Source organism: Oncorhynchus nerka, linkage group LG1 (genome assembly GCF_034236695.1).
Source record: "Oncorhynchus nerka isolate Pitt River linkage group LG1, Oner_Uvic_2.0, whole genome shotgun sequence".
Taxonomy (NCBI): domain Eukaryota; kingdom Metazoa; phylum Chordata; class Actinopteri; order Salmoniformes; family Salmonidae; genus Oncorhynchus; species Oncorhynchus nerka.
In genome coordinates this window covers 36,865,324-36,888,610 of record NC_088396.1, presented here as the reverse complement: position 1 = coordinate 36,888,610, position 23,287 = coordinate 36,865,324, and the positions used below count along the sequence as shown (strand labels likewise).

Genomic DNA, 23,287 nt, shown 5'->3' with positions numbered 1-23,287 from the left:
TAGTCTACACCTGTTGTTGTGAAGTAACCAAGTCACCATTTAACTGTTAGTCTACACCTGTTGTTGTGAAGAGCCCGTAAGTAACCATTTAACTGTTAGTCTACACCTGTTGTTGTGAAGTAACCAAGTCACCATTTAACTGTTAGTCTACACCTGTTGTTGTGAAGAGCCCGTAAGTAACCATTTAACTGTTAGTCTACACCTGTTGTTGTGAAGGGCCCGTAAGTAACCATTTAACTGTTAGTCTACACCTGTTGTTGTGAAGGGCCTGTAAGTAACCATTTAACTGTTAGTCTACACCTGTTGTTGTGAAGAGCCCGTAAGTAACCATTTAACTGTTAGTCTACACCTGTTGTTGTGAAGGGCCTGTAAGTAACCATTTAACTGTTAGTCTACACCTGTTGTTGTGAAGAGCCCGTAAGTAACCATTTAACTGTTAGTCTACACCTGTTGTTGTGAAGTAACCAAGTCACCATTTAACTGTTAGTCTACACCTGTTGTTGTGAAGGGCCCGTAAGTAACCATTTAACTGTTAGTCTACACCTGTTGTTGGGAAGAGCCCGTAAGTAACCATTTAACTGTTAGTCTACACCTGTTGTTGTGAAGGGCCTGTAAGTAACCATTTAACTGTTAGTCTACACCTGTTGTTGTGAAGGGCCTGTAAGTAACCATTTAACTGTTAGTCTACACCTGTTGTTGTGAAGGGCCTGTAAGTAACCATTTAACTGTTAGTCTACACCTGTTGTTGGGAAGAGCCTGTAAGTAACCATTTAACTGTTAGTCTACACCTGTTGTTGTGAAGGGCCCGTAAGTAACCATTTAACTGTTAGTCTACACCTGTTGTTGGGAAGAGCCCGTAAGTAACCATTTAACTGTTAGTCTACACCTGTTGTTGTGAAGGGCCTGTAAGTAACCATTTAACTGTTAGTCTACACCTGTTGTTGTGAAGGGCCTGTAAGTAACCATTTAACTGTTAGTCTACACCTGTTGTTGTGAAGGGCCTGTAAGTAACCATTTAACTGTTAGTCTACACCTGTTGTTGTGAAGAACCCGTAAGTAAACCATTTAACTGTTAGTCTACACCTGTTGTTGTGAAGAGCCCGTAAGTAACCATTTAACTGTTAGTCTACACCTGTTGTTGGGAAGAGCCCGTAAGTAACCATTTAACTGTTAGTCTACACCTGTTGTTGTGAAGAGCCCGTAAGTAACCATTTAACTGTTAGTCTACACCTGTTGTTGTGAAGGGCCTGTAAGTAACCATTTAACTGTTAGTCTACACCTGTTGTTGTGAAGGGCCTGTAAGTAACCATTTAACTGTTAGTCTACACCTGTTATTTACGAAGCATGTGACAAATAACATTTGATTTGAGGACACCGATCCTCAGACACGGATTCTTATTGGCGGAGACGAGACACTGATTCCTATTGGAGGAGACCATCAAGGCACCGCCAAACTTCACTGTGTCAGGACAACAAAGAGAGAAAAAGGGAATACTTACAAATCGGGATGAGTTGTCATTTCTCACAGTTTTAGCATTCCCGAAAGCTGAAAAAAAGAACACACATTGGTTAGATAGAGGGCATTCCAAATCAGTAGATCAATATCTATTGTATAACTTCAAATTAGGGAAAGTAATGAAGCAACATCACCACTTTCTCTGCTAAATCATAAGCACTAACTCTTTGCATACGGATGGCTTGATATTTCAGTTTAGTATACCACATTCTAGAAAGTGTCACACCAGCAAAAGCCAATCCTATCCTAGTCCTCATTTATCAGTCAATCATGCAACACTTCATTCAGTCCCATTATGTTATTGGTGGTCTTACTGCTCAACATAGTCTCGCTACATTTAAGTCAGTGGTTCAGTGTGTAAACTGTGCACTACGCATAACACACAATTACCAGAGACCATCAATTATAAGCCTGAAGTATTTTATAGTTAATAATAATAATAAATATTATATTCCATTTAGCAGACGCTTTTATCCAAAGCGACTTAGTCATGCATGCATACATTTTAAGTATGGGTGGTCCCCAGAATCGGACCCACTATCCTGGTGTAGTAAGCACTGTGCTCAACCAACTGAGCTACGAGTCACATTTCTTAAAACAATGACCATTTACCAAAAAAAATTTAAAAAACCTGAACAAAGCATACGCTTGCATATTCAGCACACTATTTCACACTAAACAGCATTCATTTGTCATTCAACACACCACCATGTAAAAATCAGGTACGTTGGAAGCCTGAGGGATAGACTAGAGCCTTGTGTAGCAGGATATCTGCTTTGCCCCCCCCCCCCCTCTCCCGTCAAGGGCCATTACAGCCTGTAGCAGTTAAACTCTCACAGATGTGTTCTGGGCCTGGCTCTATAGCGTAGCAGCTCAGGACTGGGCATCAGTATCCTGGCTTCCTCCTTCATGGGCATTTCCTGTCTACAGACTCCAAATTAAAAACACTGCCGTCTTTGTGCCAGCACCCAAGTATGGAGAGGGTTTTTTCCTTCCTGATGTATTGGACTGGGGATCAGTGAATATTTGAAAGGAGGTAGGGAAATTCTAGAAAGTGTATCATAGTGTGTTGTAGTGAAGGGCAGAGATGAAGAGTGGACAGATGATGCATGTTAGGTAAACTGTAATAACATCTACATGTTCTAAACTCTGGATCACATGTATTCAAAATGGTGTATAGGGGCCGGTTAGAAATGAACAGTAAACTGAACGTTGTAATTGTTGACAACAGCACTCAAGCTCTATGGGTTGACAGACATGTGAGAAAGAGACATACAGGGGAGAGAGAAATAAAAGTCTTAAAGTGGGTGTGTCCCTCTGATGCCTTGGCCTTGCTGGCTCTGAACCTAAAGCATGGGAAAGATAAAAAGGGTGGGGTTGATCAAATTAGTATGGTTAAGACACTCACCCTCCAGCACGGGATTTGACTGCAGCAGCTGCTCCTTCACCTTGTTCACCTCCTGGCCCTTCCCACACACCGCCGCCACATATGACATCACCAGCTTACTGGCCTCTGGATGTTCAGAGAGAGATAGACAGGGTTCTTTTATCAAAAATCTGTCTAAATCTAGACATGGCTGAACTGAGGCACACCCCAAAATCCCCCTTACAACAGTCCTAACCAGTCTCTCCCTCCACACCCCAAAATCCCCCTTACATCATCCTCCAGAGGCCCTACAGGGATGGGGTCTGGGCCCCTCCCTGGAGAAGAAAACATGATTCACACGGTCCAGAACTACCACCACCCACCACCTTATTTACTTACAGTTCATTATAACATTGATTATTACAGCAATAATCACCATTAATAGTCCCGATCGCACTAGACACTGGGCACATTATATAGGAGAACTTGTTGAGAGAACTTGTTGGTACCCAGACCAGCTCTTTAAAAATGGCCTGTATGTATGAATAATCGGTTTGGATAATCCTTGGTTTTTCCCAGAATCAATTCCCATGTCAAGATTTAGCCTTTAGCCTAGGCCAGCTTGTAATTCAAATCCATGGGATTTATACGTTTATGTGCATTGATATGATTATGAAATGTTCCTGAATCATCCTCTGTCTGGTCTTGATAGAAATCATCATGATGAAGTTACATGGTTTGTAGTATTAGTCTTATGAAGTCCAGTCATGGTTTGTAGTATTAGTGTAAAGTTCTGTCCAGACTCCAGAACAGCCCTAGTCAATAAGATGACTGTGTCTAGCTGTGACCCAAAAATAGTTTGAGACCTGTCAATCAAACAGAGGAAGAGGATGTGGTGGACAACAGTGGTTCTCTCAGCCCACAAATGAACCTGGCTAGTGGCGCTGGTGGATTACTGACACTAAGAGTATAGTTTTGATGAAGGAAGTAAGTATTGAGAGGAGAGCCAAAAAGCAGAGAAGAAAATCTTATTAAGAGGACCTATATGACAACACATATACTATTAATGAGAGAGAGGGTAGAGAGAGGAGCAGAGAATAAGCACAAAAGTTGAATTAAAGGATCATAGAACCTAAAGCAAATCTAGAGGATCATATCAGTAAGAAACCTTATAGTGAATAAGCTAAAAAGCACCGATATCATGTGCGGTAATCTCAAAGGTTTCTGATCTGTAACAGCAGTATTTATAACCACCATGACCTTTGAAGACTCAATGCCAAAATAATATCCTTCAGCCATAACTCAGGAATCAGAAGCATGTGTAACAGTATAGACTTTACGCCCGTCCCCTCGCCTGGGCGCGAACCAGGGACGCTCTGCACACGTCAACAGTCACCCTCGAAGCATCGTTACCCATCGCTCCACAAAAGCCGCGGCCCTTGCCGCGAAGTAGAGGAACCACTACTTCAAGGTCTCAGAGCAAGTGACGTCACCGATTGAAACGCTATTTAGTGCGAACACCGCTAACTAGCTAGCCATTTCACATCCGTTACACATGCATCGTCACCTGTACATTGTCCGATAACAGCTTTGTCGTCACAGCTCTCTCTCTATTCAATGCTACATCAAAGACTAGACCTAGTATAACTAAACATGTTGATACACCCCCTAGGTCAGAGGTATCCTCTGATACGTAGATAGTGACCAATTGTGATTCAGTCATCCACTTATTTACCATCTCACCCCATCAGATATTTCATACAAAGATAATGGTTACACGTTCCCCAAACGTGATGAAAGATTGAGGTGGCTTGAAAGGGAACTAGGCTACTTGTTATTTGGAGAATTGGCAGAGATTTTCGTTTGAGGTAAGGGAGTTTAGATATGCGGAAGTATTACATGGCAGACCCTGTATGGTCAAAAATGAATCCACTGGTGGTGCAGTCCTACAAGGCAGTACGATACATATAGATACACACATACAAAGTATGTGGACAGCCCGGGATTCGGCTATTTCAGCCACACCCGTTGCTGACCGGTGTATAAAATCATGCAATCTCCATAGACAAACATTGGCAGTAGAATGGCCTTACTGAAGAGCTGTGACTTTCAACAGGGCAACGTCATAGGGTGCCCCCTTATCAACAAGTCAGTTCGTCAAAGTTCTGCACTACTAGAGTTCACCCGATCAACTGTAAGTGCTGTTATTGTGAAGTGGAAACATCAAGGAGCAACATCGGCTCAGCTGCAAATTGGTAGGCCACACAAGCTCACAGAACAAGAATGCAGAGTGCTGAAGCGAGTAAAAACCATCTGTTCTCGGTTGCAAACCTCATTATAGAGTTCCAAACTGCCTTTGGACGCAACATCAGCACAAGAAAAGTTTGTCGGGAGCTTCATTAAGCTGGTTTCCATGGCTGAGCAGCCGCACAAGACTAAGATCACCATGCGCAATTCCAAGTGTCGGCTGGAGTGGTGTAAGGCTTGCCGCCATTGGACTCTGTAGCAGTGGAAAGCGTTCTCTAGAGTTGTGAATCACCATCTGGAAGTCCGATGGATGAATCTGGGTTTGGCGGATGCCAGGAGAAAGCTACCTGCCCCAATGCATCGTGCCAACTGTAAAGTTTGGTGGATGAATACTTTTCTGGGGCTGAGTACAAAGCGAGGTTCATAAAGAAATGGTTTGTCGAGATCAGTGTGGAAGAACTTGACTGGCCTGCACAGAGCCCTGACCTCAACCCCATCAAACACCTTTGGGATGAATTGGAATGCCGACTGCGAGCCAGGCTTAATCGCCCAACATCAGTGCCCGACCTCACTAATGCTTGTGGCTTTATAGAAGCAAGTCCCCGCAGCAATGTTCCAAAATCTAGTGGAGTCCTTCCCAGAAGAGTGCAGGCTGTTATAGCAGCAAAGGGGGGACCACTCCACATTAATGCCCATGATTTTGGAAGGAGATGTTTGATGAGCAGGTGTCCACATACTTTGGTCATGTAGTGTACTATAAATCCTGCCATAAGTAAAATACTATCATTCGATTTCTTCATAAGATGACTGCATAATGAATTGGACGGAATACCCCAGTCGCCCCATACCCGAAAACCCAGACCCATTTTCAGCCACATCTACCCTCTCCTGTCCTGGCTGTAAACCTACAAAAATGAAGAGATTACCCAAAATCCTAACATCTCATTGCCCTGGCTTGGCTGATTCCCTTCCCGCATTGGTACTTTAAAGCCATGAGTGTCTCGATCTGTCCTTGCCCACCCTGATAAAAGGAGGGAAAAATAACTGAAAACAAATGGTGAGTGGTTGTAATGTACTGTACACTAATGTCAGCAGATTGTAGAAAGTTGCGTCACCACACTTGACTTAATTTGACTAAAAGTTTGAGGGAGAAAAGGAGTTATATAAAAATAGTGAACTCTGTCAGCACTGTCATTGCTAAGGAGACCAATTAATGATGTTGAACAATGTAATACCACTTGACTAACAATGTTTTGCATGAAATAAATGAGGATGTCAACATTGCAGTGACAGATAGCCCAAAGCCTTATAATCAAAGCACCAGTTAACCACAATGGTTTCAGGGCTGTGGGATATCTGCTGATATTAACAGAAATGTATTTCTGAGATGAAGGCCACATGTAGAGAGTTTATTCTGATCCAAGTGGAGAGTAAACTAGATTGACACCACCTTGGTAAATCACCCAGTAGCCCACTTCACCTGGCAGGGAAGTGTACTGTAGTTTGACTCCAGCTGAGTGGTACCAGGCCAGCAGAAGGAAAGCCAGAATTCTAATAATAGAATGGTTAGAACCTCTGAGAAATCTATTAATTCCACCACAAACCGATACCACAAAGGGTCTTCTAACATCAAAAAGATAATGGGTATGCAACTTTTAAAATACCGAGTCCTGGTTTATCGTGTCGGCAGATTTTCAAAGCCACCACCCAGTGTACTTCTGAATGAAAGTCCCTCCAACAGTCTTGCGTTATTAAAGTGGAAATGACAAAGCGTTAGGTCAGAGGCAGAAAAGTAGGAAACTCGAGAGTAACAGCAGGGCAAAATGTTGTGAGGTTACAGTACGTGAAGTGAATGTTATGTGAAGTGATCCCATGTGGCTCAGTTGGAAGAGCACTCCGCTTGCAATGCCAGGGTTGTGGATTCGATTCATATGGGGGACGGGTATGGAACAAAAGTATGAAAACGTATGTACTCACTACTGTAAGTCGCTCTGGAAAGGAGAGTCTGCTAAATGACTCAAATGTAAATGTCAATTGGCTTTTAATAGTTTTGGTAAAAGAGTAACACAAAAGCACCAATTGTCTATTGTCAGGAGAAGGACACGGTGTGATAGTGATATCATCCCATATAGGGAGCAGGGGGACACTTCCGTCAATTCAATATGGCCATCACCTGGAGAAAAAACATTCTCTGCTAAAGTAGTGTTTAACAACTAGCCAGTAAATACCATTCCATGTGTGATTTCTTACAGCGAATCTTCCCCTATAGAACACTTTCCAAGATTAAACACTGACAGCACACACCATGACAAAGTTAAAATAATCATCAAGAGCAGTCACGGTTTGTTCCTAGCGTTTCGTCGTGACTTTAATTTGATCGTCAACGTTCGTTTCCATTAGTCAGCCCCTTTAGTCTTTACACTCAGTTGTTTTGTCATGCCTGCATGTACACCTACTGTTTCAGGTACAAACATGACTTTGGCTTTCCCATAACAAATCTTGCCCCAGATCTGGTCTGGCAAAAGGTAGGTTTATCTAACTCTGATCTAAATCCAACATGTTGTTGTGGTTACTGCTGCCTGCCTGCCCTTATTATCCATTTGCCCTCAGCTACAAGTCTCAGTTTGTTCTACAGACAGAACAGAATGTACTAGAACAATGCAAACAGAACACAGGCCTACAAGGTTAAGCTAACAGTCTCAAGATCAGTAAACCCTTGTGTGGTACATTCAAAAGAATCCACAACAGAATCCCTTTTCAACTTAGGCTGTAACGCAAGAAAAATGTAGAAAAAAGTCAAGGTGTGAATACTTCCTGAAGGCACTGTAAATGTTGATGTATTGGTATTAATTTTTGTAGTGTTACAATACAACAACAATACAACTGATTCATTAATGTACTGCAATTAAAGGCGGAAGAACAAACATTTGACCATGCTTAGTGGTTCTGTGACTCCGCCCACAAAATGTAACTTATACAGTTAGTTAACTTGAACTAATTCCTCTCAAAATTAGCCCATGAAAGCGTGTTTGATACAGGACTGGGCTCACCGGTCTTTCCAGCTCCACTCTCTCCTGTGATGAGGATACACTGGTCTTTATCCTGGTCCCTCAGAGAACGGTAGGCCTCGTCTGCCAGGGCATAGCTGCAACACAACAAGGATATACACATTCACATTAGTTCATAGTCCACAAACACATTGGATATTCAATTGCATCACAGGTGCATCATCTCCAGGCAACTAAAACAACACGCCATTCCTATATTTTCTATCATCCAAGCTTGTTCTATTGTATACACCAACACCGATTCCACTAATTACAGGCTTGTTAAGTTTAATAGTTGAATCCAATGTATTCAACTTTGTTCCCAAGACAATCGAGATTGCCTTGTTATCCCTCTATAGCTACACTGACAGTGAGCACACACAACCACACACACACACACGTTCTTTTTCTTTATTTGTACTATTTTCATCGCTGTTGAATAATAGTGAAGACATCAAAACTATGAAAAAACACATGACAACTTTGCACACTATTGGCATTCTCTCAACTAGCTTCATAAGGTAGTCAACTGGAATGCATTTAAATTAACAGGTGTGGCTTGTTAAAAGATCATTTGTGGAATTAATTTACTTCTTAATGCGTTTGAGCCAATCAGTTGTGTTGTGACAAGGTAGGGGTGGTATACAGCAGCTAGCCCTATTTTGTAAAGTCCATATTATTGCAAGAACAGCTCAAATAAGCAAAGAGAAACGACAGTCCATCATTACTTTAAGACATGAAGGTCAGTCAATCCAAGAAATCTAAAATTTTGAAAGTTTCTCCAAGTGCAGTCGCAAAAACCATCAAGCACTATGATGAAACTGGCTCTCATGAGGGCCGCCACAAGAAAGGATGACCCAGAGTTACCTGTGGAACTTAACCTCTGCAGCAGAGTTACCAGCCTCAGAGTGCAGCCCAAATAAATGCTAGAGTTCAAGTAACAGACAACTCAACATCAACTGTTCAGAGGAAACTGCGTTAAGCAGGCCTTCATGGTTGTCATGACGTGGCCCTCTTTGGGTACAGCGAGCACCATCCCCCTTTCTCTGCACCATCCCTCTCTCTCTCCACCTCACTCTTCTCCCTACACCCAGGATCTGTTAGGCGGGTCATAAATTCCTAGAGGAGTTTCTCTCCTCATGGCCAGACAGTATAGAGAAAGTGAGTTTCACAGGAGAACAAAGGAACCTCTTCCACATCACAGAACTTGAGGAGTGAACAATGCCTATGTTTTGGAGAGTGTGTACACGGTCGGGGAAGAATCCAGCTACGACCGGTCCATTTAGTTTAATGTTTGTGAAATTCATGAGCCAATACAGCCACATTACCATAACACTGTTTATACAAGAGTCTCGGTTGTGAGGCTTGCATCTAATTGTTGTATAAAATGAATGAGTAAATTATGTAATGTGATTATAAACTGTTTAATGAAAGAAACTCCAATTCCCTTTGGAGTTTAACTAGGACATAGGCCCGCCCCAAGAGCACAGACATTGACCTGGCATCATGGGACAGCCCCCCTTTCTACTGTTACAAATGTAACCCCCACCTGAAGGATTTCCTTTCAGACCAGCTTACCATGAGGGCTGAGGTTTGAGACCAGCCCAGTACCTCCTCACAGAGGGAGCAAAGGTTTGAGTAGATTGCTGAATCTTTTAAATATACCACGTGGTTAAACTCAGACTATCGATCAGACAGAATAAGAGCAAATCTTTGATACTAATTGCTAGTCTGCAGCTAGGAATTCTATACCATTGAATGTGAAGGCCGACAACAGCCGAAACATCTATTCTATAACAACATTTCTGAATGTTACTCTGAAGTAGCCATTCTACCAAAGACTCCAGGGACGCAGAGAGTGGGGCGGATTAACTTCCAACAGAGCTCACGATGACACACGATGACACACTGAGTGTATATATTTAAGGAATACCTAGGATAGGATAAAGTAATCCCTCTCACCCCCCCCCCCTTAAAAGATTTAGATGCACTACTGTTCCACTGGATGTCATAAGGTGAATGCACCAATTTGTAAGTCGCTCTGGATAAGAGCGTCTGCTAAATGACTTAAATGTAAATTTAATATATATATATTGATTGCAAGTAGTCTCGAATGAGTGAATGTTCATGTGCAAGGATTAGCATTTCAATGGTTATAATTATCAACTTTGTAGTGTCTTATCTTTCACGCCCTTGTCAGTCCCTTTGTCTACCAAGCTGTGATATCAGTTTAGCCCACTAGGGCACATCCCCTATCATTTCCTTGTAAGCATATCTACTTTGTTTGTTTGTGCATTTCTGTGATTATTTAGTTGGTTAACCTGTTACTCCTACCCCCTACTTTTTCGAACATTCTGTTAAAAATAGCGCAACATTTCAGCGCCCTGCTACTCATGCCAGGAATATAGTATATGCATATGATTAGTATGTGTGGATAGAAAACACTCAGACGTTTATAAAACTGGTTAAATCACGGCTGTGACTATAACAGCACGTGCGTTTCATCGAAAAGTGCAGGAAAATCTGATCACTGAAAATGGAAAAATATATCCATGCGCCACTTGAACTCATTGATAAACGTAAACCACATTAAATGGGGCCGAGGTTGCAATACCTACAGCTTCCACACGATGTCAACAGTCTTGTCATTTGCCTACGATTTGTTTCTTGGTCAAACGGACACAAGGCAGCGCCTTTCTTCCGGTCTCCGACCGGATATTTTGGTTGAGATTTACCCAGACATTATTTCCAGACGTACAGCTATAGAATATACATCGCCTCGTGATCAATTTGATCGCTTATTAACGTTTACTAATACCTAAAGTTGCATTACAAAAGTATTTCGAAGTGTTTTGTGAAAGTTTATCGTCGACTTTTTTAATTTAAAAAAATGACGTTACGTTATAAAACGCTATTTTTTTCCTTGATCACACAGTCTTCATAGATCGATAATCTAGGCTATATATGGACCGATTTAATCGAAAAAAAGACCCAATAGTGATGTCTATGGGACATCTAGGAGTGCCAACAAAGAAGATGGTCAAAGGTAATGAATGTTTTATATTTTATTTGTGCGTTTTGTGTAGCGCCGACTATGCTAATTATTTTGTTTACGTCCCCTGCGGGTCTTTTGGGGTGTTACATGCTATCAGATAATAGCTTCTCATGCTTTCGCCGAAATCATTTTAAAAATCTGACTTGTTGCCTGGATTCACAACGAGTGTAGCTTTAATTCAGTACCCTGCATGTGTATTTTAATGAACGTTTGAGTTTTAACTAATACTATTAGCATTTAGCGTAGCGCATTTGCATTTCCAGATGTCTAGATGGGACGCCTGCGTGTCGGGTAGGAGAGGTTAATAAATAAATGATTGAGACAATTGATGTATGGATAAATTAGTGAAGACTGGGTTCGTGCAGATAACCAACAATTTACGACATTTGGAACGAGACTAACGTGATGTAAAGAATAATTCATTCATTAGAACACTAATTGATCAGATAATATCTGAAAGTTATTAAGAGAATTATAACTCTGTAATCTGAATATTTTCCTTGGTGCCCCGACTTCCTAGTTAATGACATTTACATGATGAATAATCAGGTAATAATAATTACAGAGAATTGATTTGATAAACTAACAGTCTTCAGTTTTAATGATCCCAAAGACATGACATAGTCGAATTGCTGCAAAGCCACCAATAATAAGAGACTTGCTTGCGCAAAAAAACGCAAGCAATGGACATTAGACCAGTGGAAATCTGTCCTTTGGTTTGATGAGTAGAAACTAGATTTTTGGTTCCAACCCCTGTGTCTTTGTGACAGGCAGAATATGTGAATGGATGATCTCTGCATGTGTGGTTCCCACAGTGAAGCATGGAGGAGGTGTGATGGTGCTTTGCTGGTAACACAGAGTGATTTATTTAGAATTCAAGGCAGACTTAACCAGCATTCTGCAGCAATACGCCATACCATCTGGTTTGCGCTCAGTGGGAGTATAATTTGATTGTCCTTTTGATAATGACCCAACACACACCTCCAGGCTTTGTAAGGGCTACTTCACCAAGAAGGAGAGTGAGAGAGCGCTGCATCAGATGCCCTGGCCTCCACAATCACCCGACCTCAAACCAATTGAGATGGTTTGGGATAAGTTGGACAGCAGATTGAAGGAAAAGCAGCCAACAGGTGCTCAGCATATGTGGGAACTCCTTCAAGAAAAAGCATTCCCCATAAAGCTGGTTGAGAGAATGCCAAGAGTGTGCAAAGCTGTCACCAAGGCAAAGGGTGACTACTTTGAAGAATCTAAAATACATTTTGATTTGTTTAACACTTTTGTGGTTACTACATTGTTTCATAGTTGATGTATACAGTACTATTCTACAATGTAGAAAATATTAAATTAAGAAAATGAATGAGTAGTTGTCTAAAACGGTACTGTATTTTTTGTATTATTATCCATCTGCCCTGCTAGAGCTGCCCTGGTCAACTCTAAGTGCTGTTATTGTGAAGTGGAAACGTCTAGGAGCAGCAACGGCTCAGCCACGAAGTGGTAGGCCACACAAGCGCACAGAACGGGACCGCCGAGTGCTGAAGTGCGTAGTACGTAAAAATCGAGTGTCCTCGGTTGCAACACTCACCACCGATTCCCAAACTACCACTGGAAGTAACGTCAGCACAAGAACTGTTCACGGGAGCTTCATGAAACGGGTTTCAATGGCCGAGCAGGTGTACACATACTTTGTGGCATGTAGTGAACTACAGTGAATATATAGATGACTGACAAACTGTGGGCCCAGCCACGTGCTTACTGATCAATGACACGTTGCATCCCAGATCTAGGTCTGAATCTAGGTTGCATCGCATCTGTGGAGAAATCTGATGCTTGGATATCATGGAGCATCATCATGCGGATACATTAGCTCACTTCGCTACATGTATGGTATTGGCCCTGTCGTATTGACCAGGTTGAATTTAGTCACTTTGCTCTGCTTAGTTAGCAGTATCCGATTGATTAATGCATTTACAGCAGGATCACCCAAAATAAACTCTGATTAAAAAACAAAGATCTTCTGTGAGTGAAATGCTGGATGCTTTCAGCCACAGTAAGTGGTATGTGTGGAAAATTGACAAGGAGCCAAGCAAGACATTTTGATTATCTTTGCTTAATGACAGCAATCCTTTTAAGCAGACACAGTTTAGTGGAAATCAGTCACAAGCAAAGCTTCCATTGAGAGGCAATGAAACTTGAATGATCCATTTTGCATAAGCCTAAATGCTATTATCCTCAATATCATAAAGGGGAAGCTGGTCTAAATGAATGGGGTATAATGAACCTCAGCCATTGTACATACATACCAGGACAGTGACACAATGGGAAAGTGGGACAGTATAGCATACTCATTGGATTCCCCCTAACAATGATGGAATTGTCATTGTCCTGCTCTGATGCTGAAGTATCAAGAGTGTGTGTGTGTGTGTGTGTGTGTGTGCGTAGGGGGGGCACAGTCTGGCAAGCAAGCAACACTACACAGATTTGATGACGGCTGACTGGGTGTTACGATGGTCTATACTTGAAATTTGGTGAGGCCATGTTTGTCTCCACCCTATTGGGTGAGACCAATGTAGGAGCTTCCCTATTGGTTGAGGCCATAGTTCTTTATCACACTTGTCATTTAAACAGTTATCTATTCTACAGTTGTGTTATAGTAGCAGTGTTCCAAACTCTCCCTAACCAGCCCACCAGACTCCAAATTAGCCTGGCAAGCCTGCAAGCTCTCCCAGCTCCCATTTTCCTCTCAGTCTGTACTTTTCTACATTACTCAGGAATTTCCCAGAGCCACCACTAATAATAGCCCTGATTGTGGAGGAACTGTTGCATGTAGTTTCCCTTTTGCCTGCCCCCCACATCACCTTCATATATCAAGAAAATATCGTTTCTTGTTAAAAGGCAAGGTAGCTCTGACATGTTTCCTCTCCACTATGGCAATGGACTAAACCGGAGGAGACTCCAGGTCCAAACTCTAAATTCATATGGTTAATGTCAAATGTGTTATACTCTGCATCCATCCCTGGTCCCAATGGTTGACAGTAACAAAAACACAGGCTGTCAACTACATAGCATTTATAATTATATTTATGGTCTACAATATCCTTGAAAAGTCACTAATGATTACATTGACAGCCATATGAACCCAAACATATAGGCTAGTGCTAGAGGTAATTTCTCACATCGTTGAGACCAGAGAATACCCACAATCCCCCTTGGGGGAAATTTTATTAACCAATTACATGACCATTAAGATCTTTCACACGCCACAATCAAAGCCCTAGACCCACAGCAGCGCAACATATTTTAGTCAGACAATAAGGTTTACATTACGTACGTACATTATCACATTATGTTGGCTTACAATGATTTAGACCTTGGAGATTACATCTATGAAAAACTAGAATCTATGAAATCATATTTACGATCAGATTTATAACATACCCTATGTAACAGGGATCTTTGGGGAGAGCACCATAACTTGCATAATCACAAAAGGCTGAACCACTGCTGATGTGCGTTGTGCACTGATTGACTTGACTGCTAGCTTAGCAGACTGCCGTGAGAAGGAGAGACAGATAAATGCACGCCAGGCCACAGTAAAAAGTTGACGCTGCATCCTGCCAGGCTAGCTCATAGAGATCTGGGTTCCACACCATCAGTGTTCTGGGCCAAGACCCGGTCCAGGGACGGGCAGCCGCAACCCAGCACTAACCCAGCCAGCCTAAGCACTAACTTAGCCAGCCTGAGCCCAGTTTAGCCCAAATCCATCCCTACCCAGCCACTAGGTTCACGCCACTTACGGGAATCATGGGAGGGAAGTTAGGACATGGGACATTATGTCATTGTTGAAATGTGCAGGGCACCACGACCACAGCAGATGTCTGCGCTTTGTGAAAACAGCCTGGCCGCTCAACATGAGCCAGACAAAAGACAAGCATCACACAATTACCCTGGCCTGAGAGGGGTTGGGCTAGGGGTGGGGGGGCTAATCTATCCTGAGAGGGGGTTGGGGGTTAGTAGAGGAGGGCTAGTAGGGGAGGAGCAGGGGTGGTGGGAGGGAGGTCCCCTGCTAGGAAATGTGCCAAATGATAAGCTGTCACACACAAACACAACGTGGCCGCGAGCATTCCTCCATTATGAAGTTGAACAGGTCAAATGAATTTGAAAGGGCCAATCACAATATGAATAGACCTGCAAGCTGGTGCATGGAGAACTAGGAGGATCCCAACAGAGACAAAGGAAAGCCAGTAAAACTCCCATCGCTATTTCTGTATGGCAAGGTAAGGAATGGGGCAACACAAAGACATGGTAGCAACTTGTTTGTTAATCTTGCTCTCCCGAAAGTCAAAGCATCTCAACACTCAAGGTTTAAAGGGCAAGACAAGGAAACCCAATCTGTCCTGGCTGTCCTCACCCAGCAATGTCCAGGCCACACCCAGAGACAAAAGGAGAACAAAAAAAGAAAAAAAGGAATTAAATCAGACCATCTGCTTGACAGCATCGTGTAATCACCAAGACCATGAAAGAGAGAAAGAACGCCAAATTGATCCACCATATGCCAAATAGAAGTTGCCATTTATAGGCTACAGACCAGGGCTTCTTATATCAGTGTGGAAATTATGACAAAGCACCCAATGCACATGAAAGTGTAGCAGCGAACCAAAAGCCAGTAAGCCAAAGGCTCTAATGCACCCTGGTCTGACTGGGGTCTCAGAGAGCGGGATAGGGAGAGAGAGGTGGGGCAGTAGGGTGGAGTGATGCCTGGCACACCCTGATCACACACAGATCCACAGCAGAAGACCACAGCGGTATATTTGTGCGTCCTCGTGGCAGCAGTGGGATGCAAAGCCAAACTGGCATGAGGCAAGCGGCAGAAAATAGCCATTCAGCCTTGCTACTCCAAACCCTGAGAAGGAGGGGAGGGAGGGAGGGAGGGATCTGCGATCTGTAACCTGCTGCATCCGAAAGGGATGGATGTAATTTGTCTCAACGCAGAGTCCAATTCTTCAGCGGACATGATTCCTGGTTGGCATAAAGTCAGTGCTGAAACCATGGCCCACCCAGCTAAATGAAGAATGACAGACCTTCCCTCAACCATCTGTAGATTTTCATTTTGATATTGAGACGCTAAAAACTGTTTAGGACTATATCTACATAGCTGTTTGCGCAGTGTTCACTGTTCCACTCTCAATGGAAGCTCTCTTATATCTGGGTAATTACACAGTATTTCAAATACTTAAAGTTTTCCAGCAGCCTGATGTTATTAAAATAACTACACTTCCATGGCTCCTTTATGACATCTAGCCAAGGTTGTAAGGAAGTTCTGTCATACAATAGCCTCTCATCCAGCCCAGCGAGTGGCTCTCCAGCGAGAGGCAGGCTGCTGGTTCCAGGATATCCGTGTCTTATACTGATTGAGCCACAGAGGAAGCCAACCTTCCTGGCTGTAGTCACAGGTCTAGGTGTCATTAATGTGACCACTGTGGCAGCCTCAGACATGAATCAAACAATGAGGCCAGAGTCACAACCGACTACTGAAATTCAGAATAGCCTAACAAAAACAAAACGCAGGTGCTGTCAGCAAGGGCTACTACCAGGAAGGAGGTGTGAGCCAGCTAAGGCCAGGGTCTTCGTTCAGTTTAGACACTTGGGCCATGTGAGTATCTGACACTGTGGCTGCTACAGACATTTGACAGTCATCTATCCAGAGCAGCAGCAGAATAATTGTACTTATGCAGCAGGAGGATGTCATCACAGAACCGTTTGCGTGTGGTGGGTGTGTGGTCCGAGTCCTTGTGTGTAAAAAAAAGTTCACTCACAAGTGTATTTTTATATAACCCTTTTCACCAAGTTCTATATGGGATTACTAGAACCCATCTCATCCATCTACAGTCAGGATTGAAGGCCTGTATTCACATTAGGGCTGACCGCATATGGTCGACTGGTTAATTGTTTGGTTGATAGGCTGATGGTCAACCAATATTATTCCGTCGAGAGGTAGCAAATACATATCTATATATATATATATATATATATATATATAGACATATATCTTATTTTTTAATGGCACAAGAGACACCTGTCTGATTTGAGCCCATCTCAGTGAACTAATCTATTGGGCAAGCCGGGTAGATGACAGAGTCCAAGAAGAAGGGGAGAAGGGGAGTGTGGATAAAATGCACATCTCTCCAGAATGTGTTCTCTCCTGCCAATTTGTGCACATTCATTGTTTAATAACGTAAATTGTGTGATTTTCTTGCCTTGATTGTTTGTGTCTATCAATTCCTCATTACATACAGTTGAAGTCGGAAGTTTACATACACTTAGGTTGGAGTCATTAAAACTCGTTTTTCAACCACTCCACAAATTTCTTGTTAACAAACTATAGTTTTGGCAAGTTGGATAGGACATCTACTTTAAGCATGACATGTCATTTTTCCAACAATTGTTTACAGACAGATAATTTCACTTATAATTCACTGCATCATTATTCCAGTGGGTCAGAAGTTACCATACACTAAGTTGACTGTGCCTTTAAACAGCTTGGAAAATTCCAGAAAATGATGTCATGGCGTTAGAAGCTTCTGATAGGCTAAATGAGATAATTTGAGTCAATTGGAGGTGTGCCTGTGGATGTATTTCAAGGCCTTCCTTCAAACTCAGTGCCTCTTTGCATGACATGTGAAAATCAAAAGAAATCAGCCAAGACCTCAGGAAAAAAAAGTGAAGACCTCCACAAGTCTGGTTCATCCTTGGGAGCAATTTCCAAAAGCCTGAAGGTACCACGTTCATCTGTACTAACACAATGGGGCCACGCAGATGTCATACCACTCAGGAAGGAGATGCGTTCTGTCTCCTAGAGATGAACGTACTCTGTTGCGAAAAGTACAAATCAATCCCAGAGCACTGTATGTAACTGGTTCACCTCGAATGCTCACAGGCAATGTGTATTGGAAGATATTTCTGAATGTTCCAGAAATGCTTTATCTACTCATTTGCTGGATGCAGAGTTCAAGTGAGGGTCAAGCAAATCATAGAGAAAGCAGGCCATTGCAAGCATCAATGATGGGTGGTCGAATGTTCGTGGCCAAGGAATAATTAACTACATCTCCACCCCTCAACCAGTATTCTACAAGAGCACAGACACAAGGGACAACAGACACACCGGTCTCTACATTGCAGATGAGCTGAAGGCAGTTACTGACCTTAGACCACAGAAGTATTTGCACTGGAGACAGACAGTGCTGTGAACATGAAGGCTGCTGGTACGGCAACTGCTCTGCCCACAAATGTAAGACACTTTAATAATTAAACATTGGATGTAATAAATGTCACTTTAAACAATGCCACTTTATATAAATGTTTACATACCCTACATTACTCATCTCATATGTATATACTGTACTCTATACCATCTACTGCATCTTGCCTATGCCGTTCGGCCATCGCTTATCCATATATTTATATGTACATATTTTTATTCATTCCTTTATACACACAAGTGTAAGGTAGTTGTTGTGAAATTGTTAGGTTACTTGTTAGATATTACTGAATGGTCAGAACTAGAAGCACAAGCATTTCGCTACACTCGCATTAACATCTGCTAACCATGTGTATATGACCAATAAAATTGGATTTGATATTAATTCCCATATATTCCCGTTAATTCCGATGGAAAGTTTCCACCTGAATATTCCAAAACGTGCAACCCTCATTTCTAGTACTCTATGGATTGGGATTATGGTTAATTGTTTAGCTATCATGTCTAAACAAAAGACTCCACTTAGCCAGATGATGACCCATCAATTTAGCCAAGTGTCCCCTACGGTGTTTAAGACCATTATTGTATAATAATGCAAAAATATTTGTGTCTGGAATTTATCTTTCAGCAGCAGTATTACACGCCCGGCTCTCCTCAACCAGTCATACAAGGAGAATGGTCTAATGCCTCCCATCAAAAAGAGAGCTGGTCCAAGCAAGCACAGGTTACACCTGAAGAATGAGGACTTACAGCGAGTTGTGAACTTCAACAACTACGCAGAAGATAATGCAATATTATTACCAGGACACCACCCAGGACAAACACTTTGGCGTTAAACTGCTGCCCACCCATGTGACAAAAGCAGCGGTGTGGCATCTCCACAAGGAATCGATAACACTTGGTATGTAAAGCATAAACATATTTTGATTATTTAATATACCTCAAACATGATTGACACTACGTTTATTGATTTCACATCATTTTTGCATTTTCCAGAGTTATGTGTAGTCTGGCTGTCTTCCCACAGGAATCTACAGAGAAAATTGCTGCCACACATCTCAAGCACTAAGCCCAGGTATGACCCATGCTGGAAGTGCCAGAGGAACAACTATCAGGTCTTCAAATCTGCAGAAGCTGTTAAATCAGCCAGGCTGAAAAGCAAGAACAGCATCTCCTGCTTGTTCAGAGTGAGTGGTCTGTCTACCAGAAGATGGTTGCTGACTGCAAGACCACCTGTCAAGCCATGAAGTTGTCTCTGGGGGCCCTACTGAACCAGCAGGCAAAGACATCAGGAGGCATTACAGCTTGGATTTTGCTCAACACGTAAGCAACATTTCCTCCTTTACACTGATTAAGGATATATATAGTACCAGTCAAAAGTTTGGACACACCTACTCATTCAAAGGATTCTTTATTTTGACTATTTTAGAATAATAGCGAAGACATCAAACTATGAAATAACACATGGAATCATGTAGTAACCAAAACATGTGTCAAACAAATCAACATATATTTGCCACCCTTTGCCTTGATGACAGCTTTGCACTCTTGGCATTCTCTCAACCAGCTTCATGAGGAAAGCTTTTCCAACAGTCTTGAAGGAGTTCCTATGTATGCTGAGCAATTGTTGGCTTGTTTTCCTTCACTCTGCGGTCCAAATCATCCCAAACCATCTCAATTAGGTTGAAGTCGGGTGATTGTGGAGGCCAGATCATCTGATACAGCACTCCCTCACTCTCCTTCTTGGTCAAATAGACCTTACACAGCCCAGAGGTATGTTTTGGGTCATTGTCCTGTTGAAAAACAAATAATTCCCACTAAGCGCAAATCAGATGGGATGGCGTATCACTACCTATTTTTAATATTTCTATTATGGAAATAACCATTAACCCTGTACCGTTTACACCTCATGTAGAGACCATGGCACTTAGCAACATGTGGCTGGGGTTATAGCATTTCTTTCACGTGACCCAAGAAATTTAGACAAGTGTGTCTGGTTAAGTGTCATGTAATATTTATAAAATATTTTTTATCCGGACACTGTTTACCTGGAATTTTTCTTAAAGAGATGGGTGGGGCTAAGAGGGTGTGAACGATGCTGAATGGGTATAGACGAAGAGCACTCCAATAGGTGTACCAAAACATTCAAGGGCTATTTTCTCAAAAAGTGGGGTTACAAGTTTATCAACTTTCAAAGCGGAATTACTTTTCCATGGTTCCTCAAATGCAGTGTATGATATACCATTGTGTAGCTCTGTCTCTCTACTTTGACCCAATGTAAAAAATAAAATAAAAAAACGATTTCAAACATAAGACTGAATCAAGGTGCTCGCTCAAGTTAGTGAGAAATCCTCCTTTGCCAAGACAATCCATCCACCTGACAGATGTGGCATATCAAGAATATGTTCATTACACAGGTGCACCTTGTGCTGGGGACAAAAGGCCACTCTAAAATGTGCAATTTTGTCACAACACAATGCCATGTCTCAAATTTTGATTTGCAATTGGCATGCTGATTTCAGGGATGTCCACCAGAGCTGTTGCCAGATAATTTAACATTTTAATTTATCTACCATAAGCCTCATCCAACATTGTTTTAGAGAATTAGGCAGACGTCCAACCGGCCTCACAACCGCAGCCCAAAACTTCCACATCAGACTTCACCTGCGAGATCTGAGACCAGCCACCCGGACAGCTGATGAATATTTGTGTCTTTAATAAAGCGCTTTTGTTGGGGGGGGATTATTTTGATTGGCAGGGCCTCGCTCCCTAGTGGTGGGCCTATGCCCTCCCAGGCCCAACCATGGCTGCGCCCTGCCCAGTCATGTGAAATTCAAAGATAAGGGCCTAATGAATTTATTTTAATTGACTGATTTACTTATAAATTGTAACTCAGTAAAATTGTTGCATGTTGAGTATATTTTTGTTCAGTAAATTATTATTCCAGTCTTTTACCGTTCTCATTGTCAGAGTGGACAAGTTGTTTGCAGAGCGCACAACCGATGCTACACTTGTGAGAAACAAGTTGGTTTATTTCATTCCATTTCAAGTTGACACTCACTCTTTAGTTTGGAGCGCTACTGTCAATGTTGAGTAAGGACGCGCACCTGATTACGCATAGAAGTAGGCCTATAGGCTACCTGGCTTGCGAGCAAAGGTAGCATTATAATATGTGCCCATTTGGGGATCTGATAGTATTTCTAATTGGATTAATGCACCACCACTAATGAGCTGTGGAGCTTCTCAAAGGAATGTTTGCTTCACCTCAAACAGCAAGAAAGCGAAGTCAGTTTTAACATTCATTGAAAGTAATAGTAGTTCCTCAATGTATTAGAAAAATCTTTCCAGCTCTCTCCCTTACGATAACCAGCACAGCGTGAAAGGGAAAAATATAATTTCCTGATCCTGTGGAAACGTCATAAAACAAGTGTTCCTGATGAGCTCTTATTACTCTTATTACTTGGGCAAAATAGTCTACAGCTGTGTCTGTCCCGAGCTTACTGCTGCAGGAAACTGAGGGCCTAGAATATTTTATACAATGTTGCAAGTGCAAGTGTTGAGCTGAACACAAGTTAATACAATGTTGCAAGTTCGTTGCAGACAGGCCATGCACAGCCAATGTGATTTATCGGATATCCAGATTTAAAAATATATATTTTCTACTTGCAGGCTGCAATGTTTTTTTTCCTTTGCTTTATTTAGGCTATTTTTATATAGTTGGCAATAACTTTCAGGTTTGTATCAATAATTTAACCACATGCCAAGGATTGAGTTACGAAGATGTTATTATATATTAAATGAAAGTTACATGAAAATGTGCATATGAAAACCATAACTGGCATGCAGATCAGTAGATATTGTGAGATAAATTAGCATTCCACATGACAAAGGTTGCCGACTCCTTGTGTAGCCAATTACCAGCAACTTCGGGAGAATAATGGCAGAATCTGCGAAAGCCAGCAGGTATGGGATGAGGCTGGTTGGGCCATGTTACGGTTTGTCTCGTCATCTTAATCTCTGGTTCCCCTTTGTGTCTTATGTCATCAAACAGTCTCAGACAAGCATATAGTTGATTTTATTAAAACACATAGGGCGTGTCTATATATATAAAAAAAAAAACGTTTTGAAGTTAAATAACCCTATGACTTTCAGTCGACTAAAACTTTTTTGGGTCGCTGACAGCCCTAATTCACGTAGGACATTTATGTGAGTAACTTTCTGTAGTATTACATTTGAACAGTAGAAAGTATGTCTGCCGCAGGGCACTTTGTCTTTTGGAGTATCCTCAAAGGAGACTGTCTACTTGTATCATGTGTTTTTCTCCTCAGACTTTCAGAGGGTCCTGGCTTTGATTTTATTAACTGCACTGCAATTTAGTGAGAACAATTCACATATAAAGCTGTTGGTTTGATCCTTGAGAGAGTAAAGAACAATCAAACTATCATGTTGACTAAGGGCAGTGAAACAACTTCTGAAACGGTTTCCCCCATACTAGATCAAAACAAGAGGAATCAAAGAACTAGGCTATTTCGGCACCCTTGAGATCAACTTGTGAGAGATAGCATCTACATCGATGAGTTTGTTACATTTGGTCATAGAACAAACCAGAAAATTCAAACCAAATTAGACCCCCAATGGGATAGAATATATTTCCTTAGTAGACGATGCAAAGAGTTGACGGTCGATCCCCTGGGGTATTGGTTAACAGCCTCAACCTACAGACAAATTGGCAGTGAGACTTTGGGGTAGCATGTGTACGTTATTGGCTTGTGTTCTGAGGGGAACCACCCCCCCCCAAATC

The 23,287-nt window shown here is 42.0% G+C and overlaps 1 protein-coding gene across 5 annotated transcripts in view; it reads right to left on the bottom strand.

The window, feature by feature from the left end:
• Nucleotides 1-23,287, bottom strand: part of LOC115129786 (unconventional myosin-Ib-like) — a 146,999-nt gene that overhangs the window by 50,218 nt on the left and 73,494 nt on the right. For all 5 annotated transcript variants that reach the window (XM_065018490.1, XM_065018491.1, XM_065018493.1 and 2 more), the window contains 3 exons: nt 8,180-8,274; nt 2,925-3,029; nt 1,500-1,546 (listed from right to left, as the gene is read on the bottom strand). In XM_065018490.1, the coding sequence (XP_064874562.1) occupies nt 1,500-1,546; nt 2,925-3,029; nt 8,180-8,274 (247 nt within the window). The remainder of the gene's footprint in view (nt 1-1,499; nt 1,547-2,924; nt 3,030-8,179; nt 8,275-23,287) is intronic.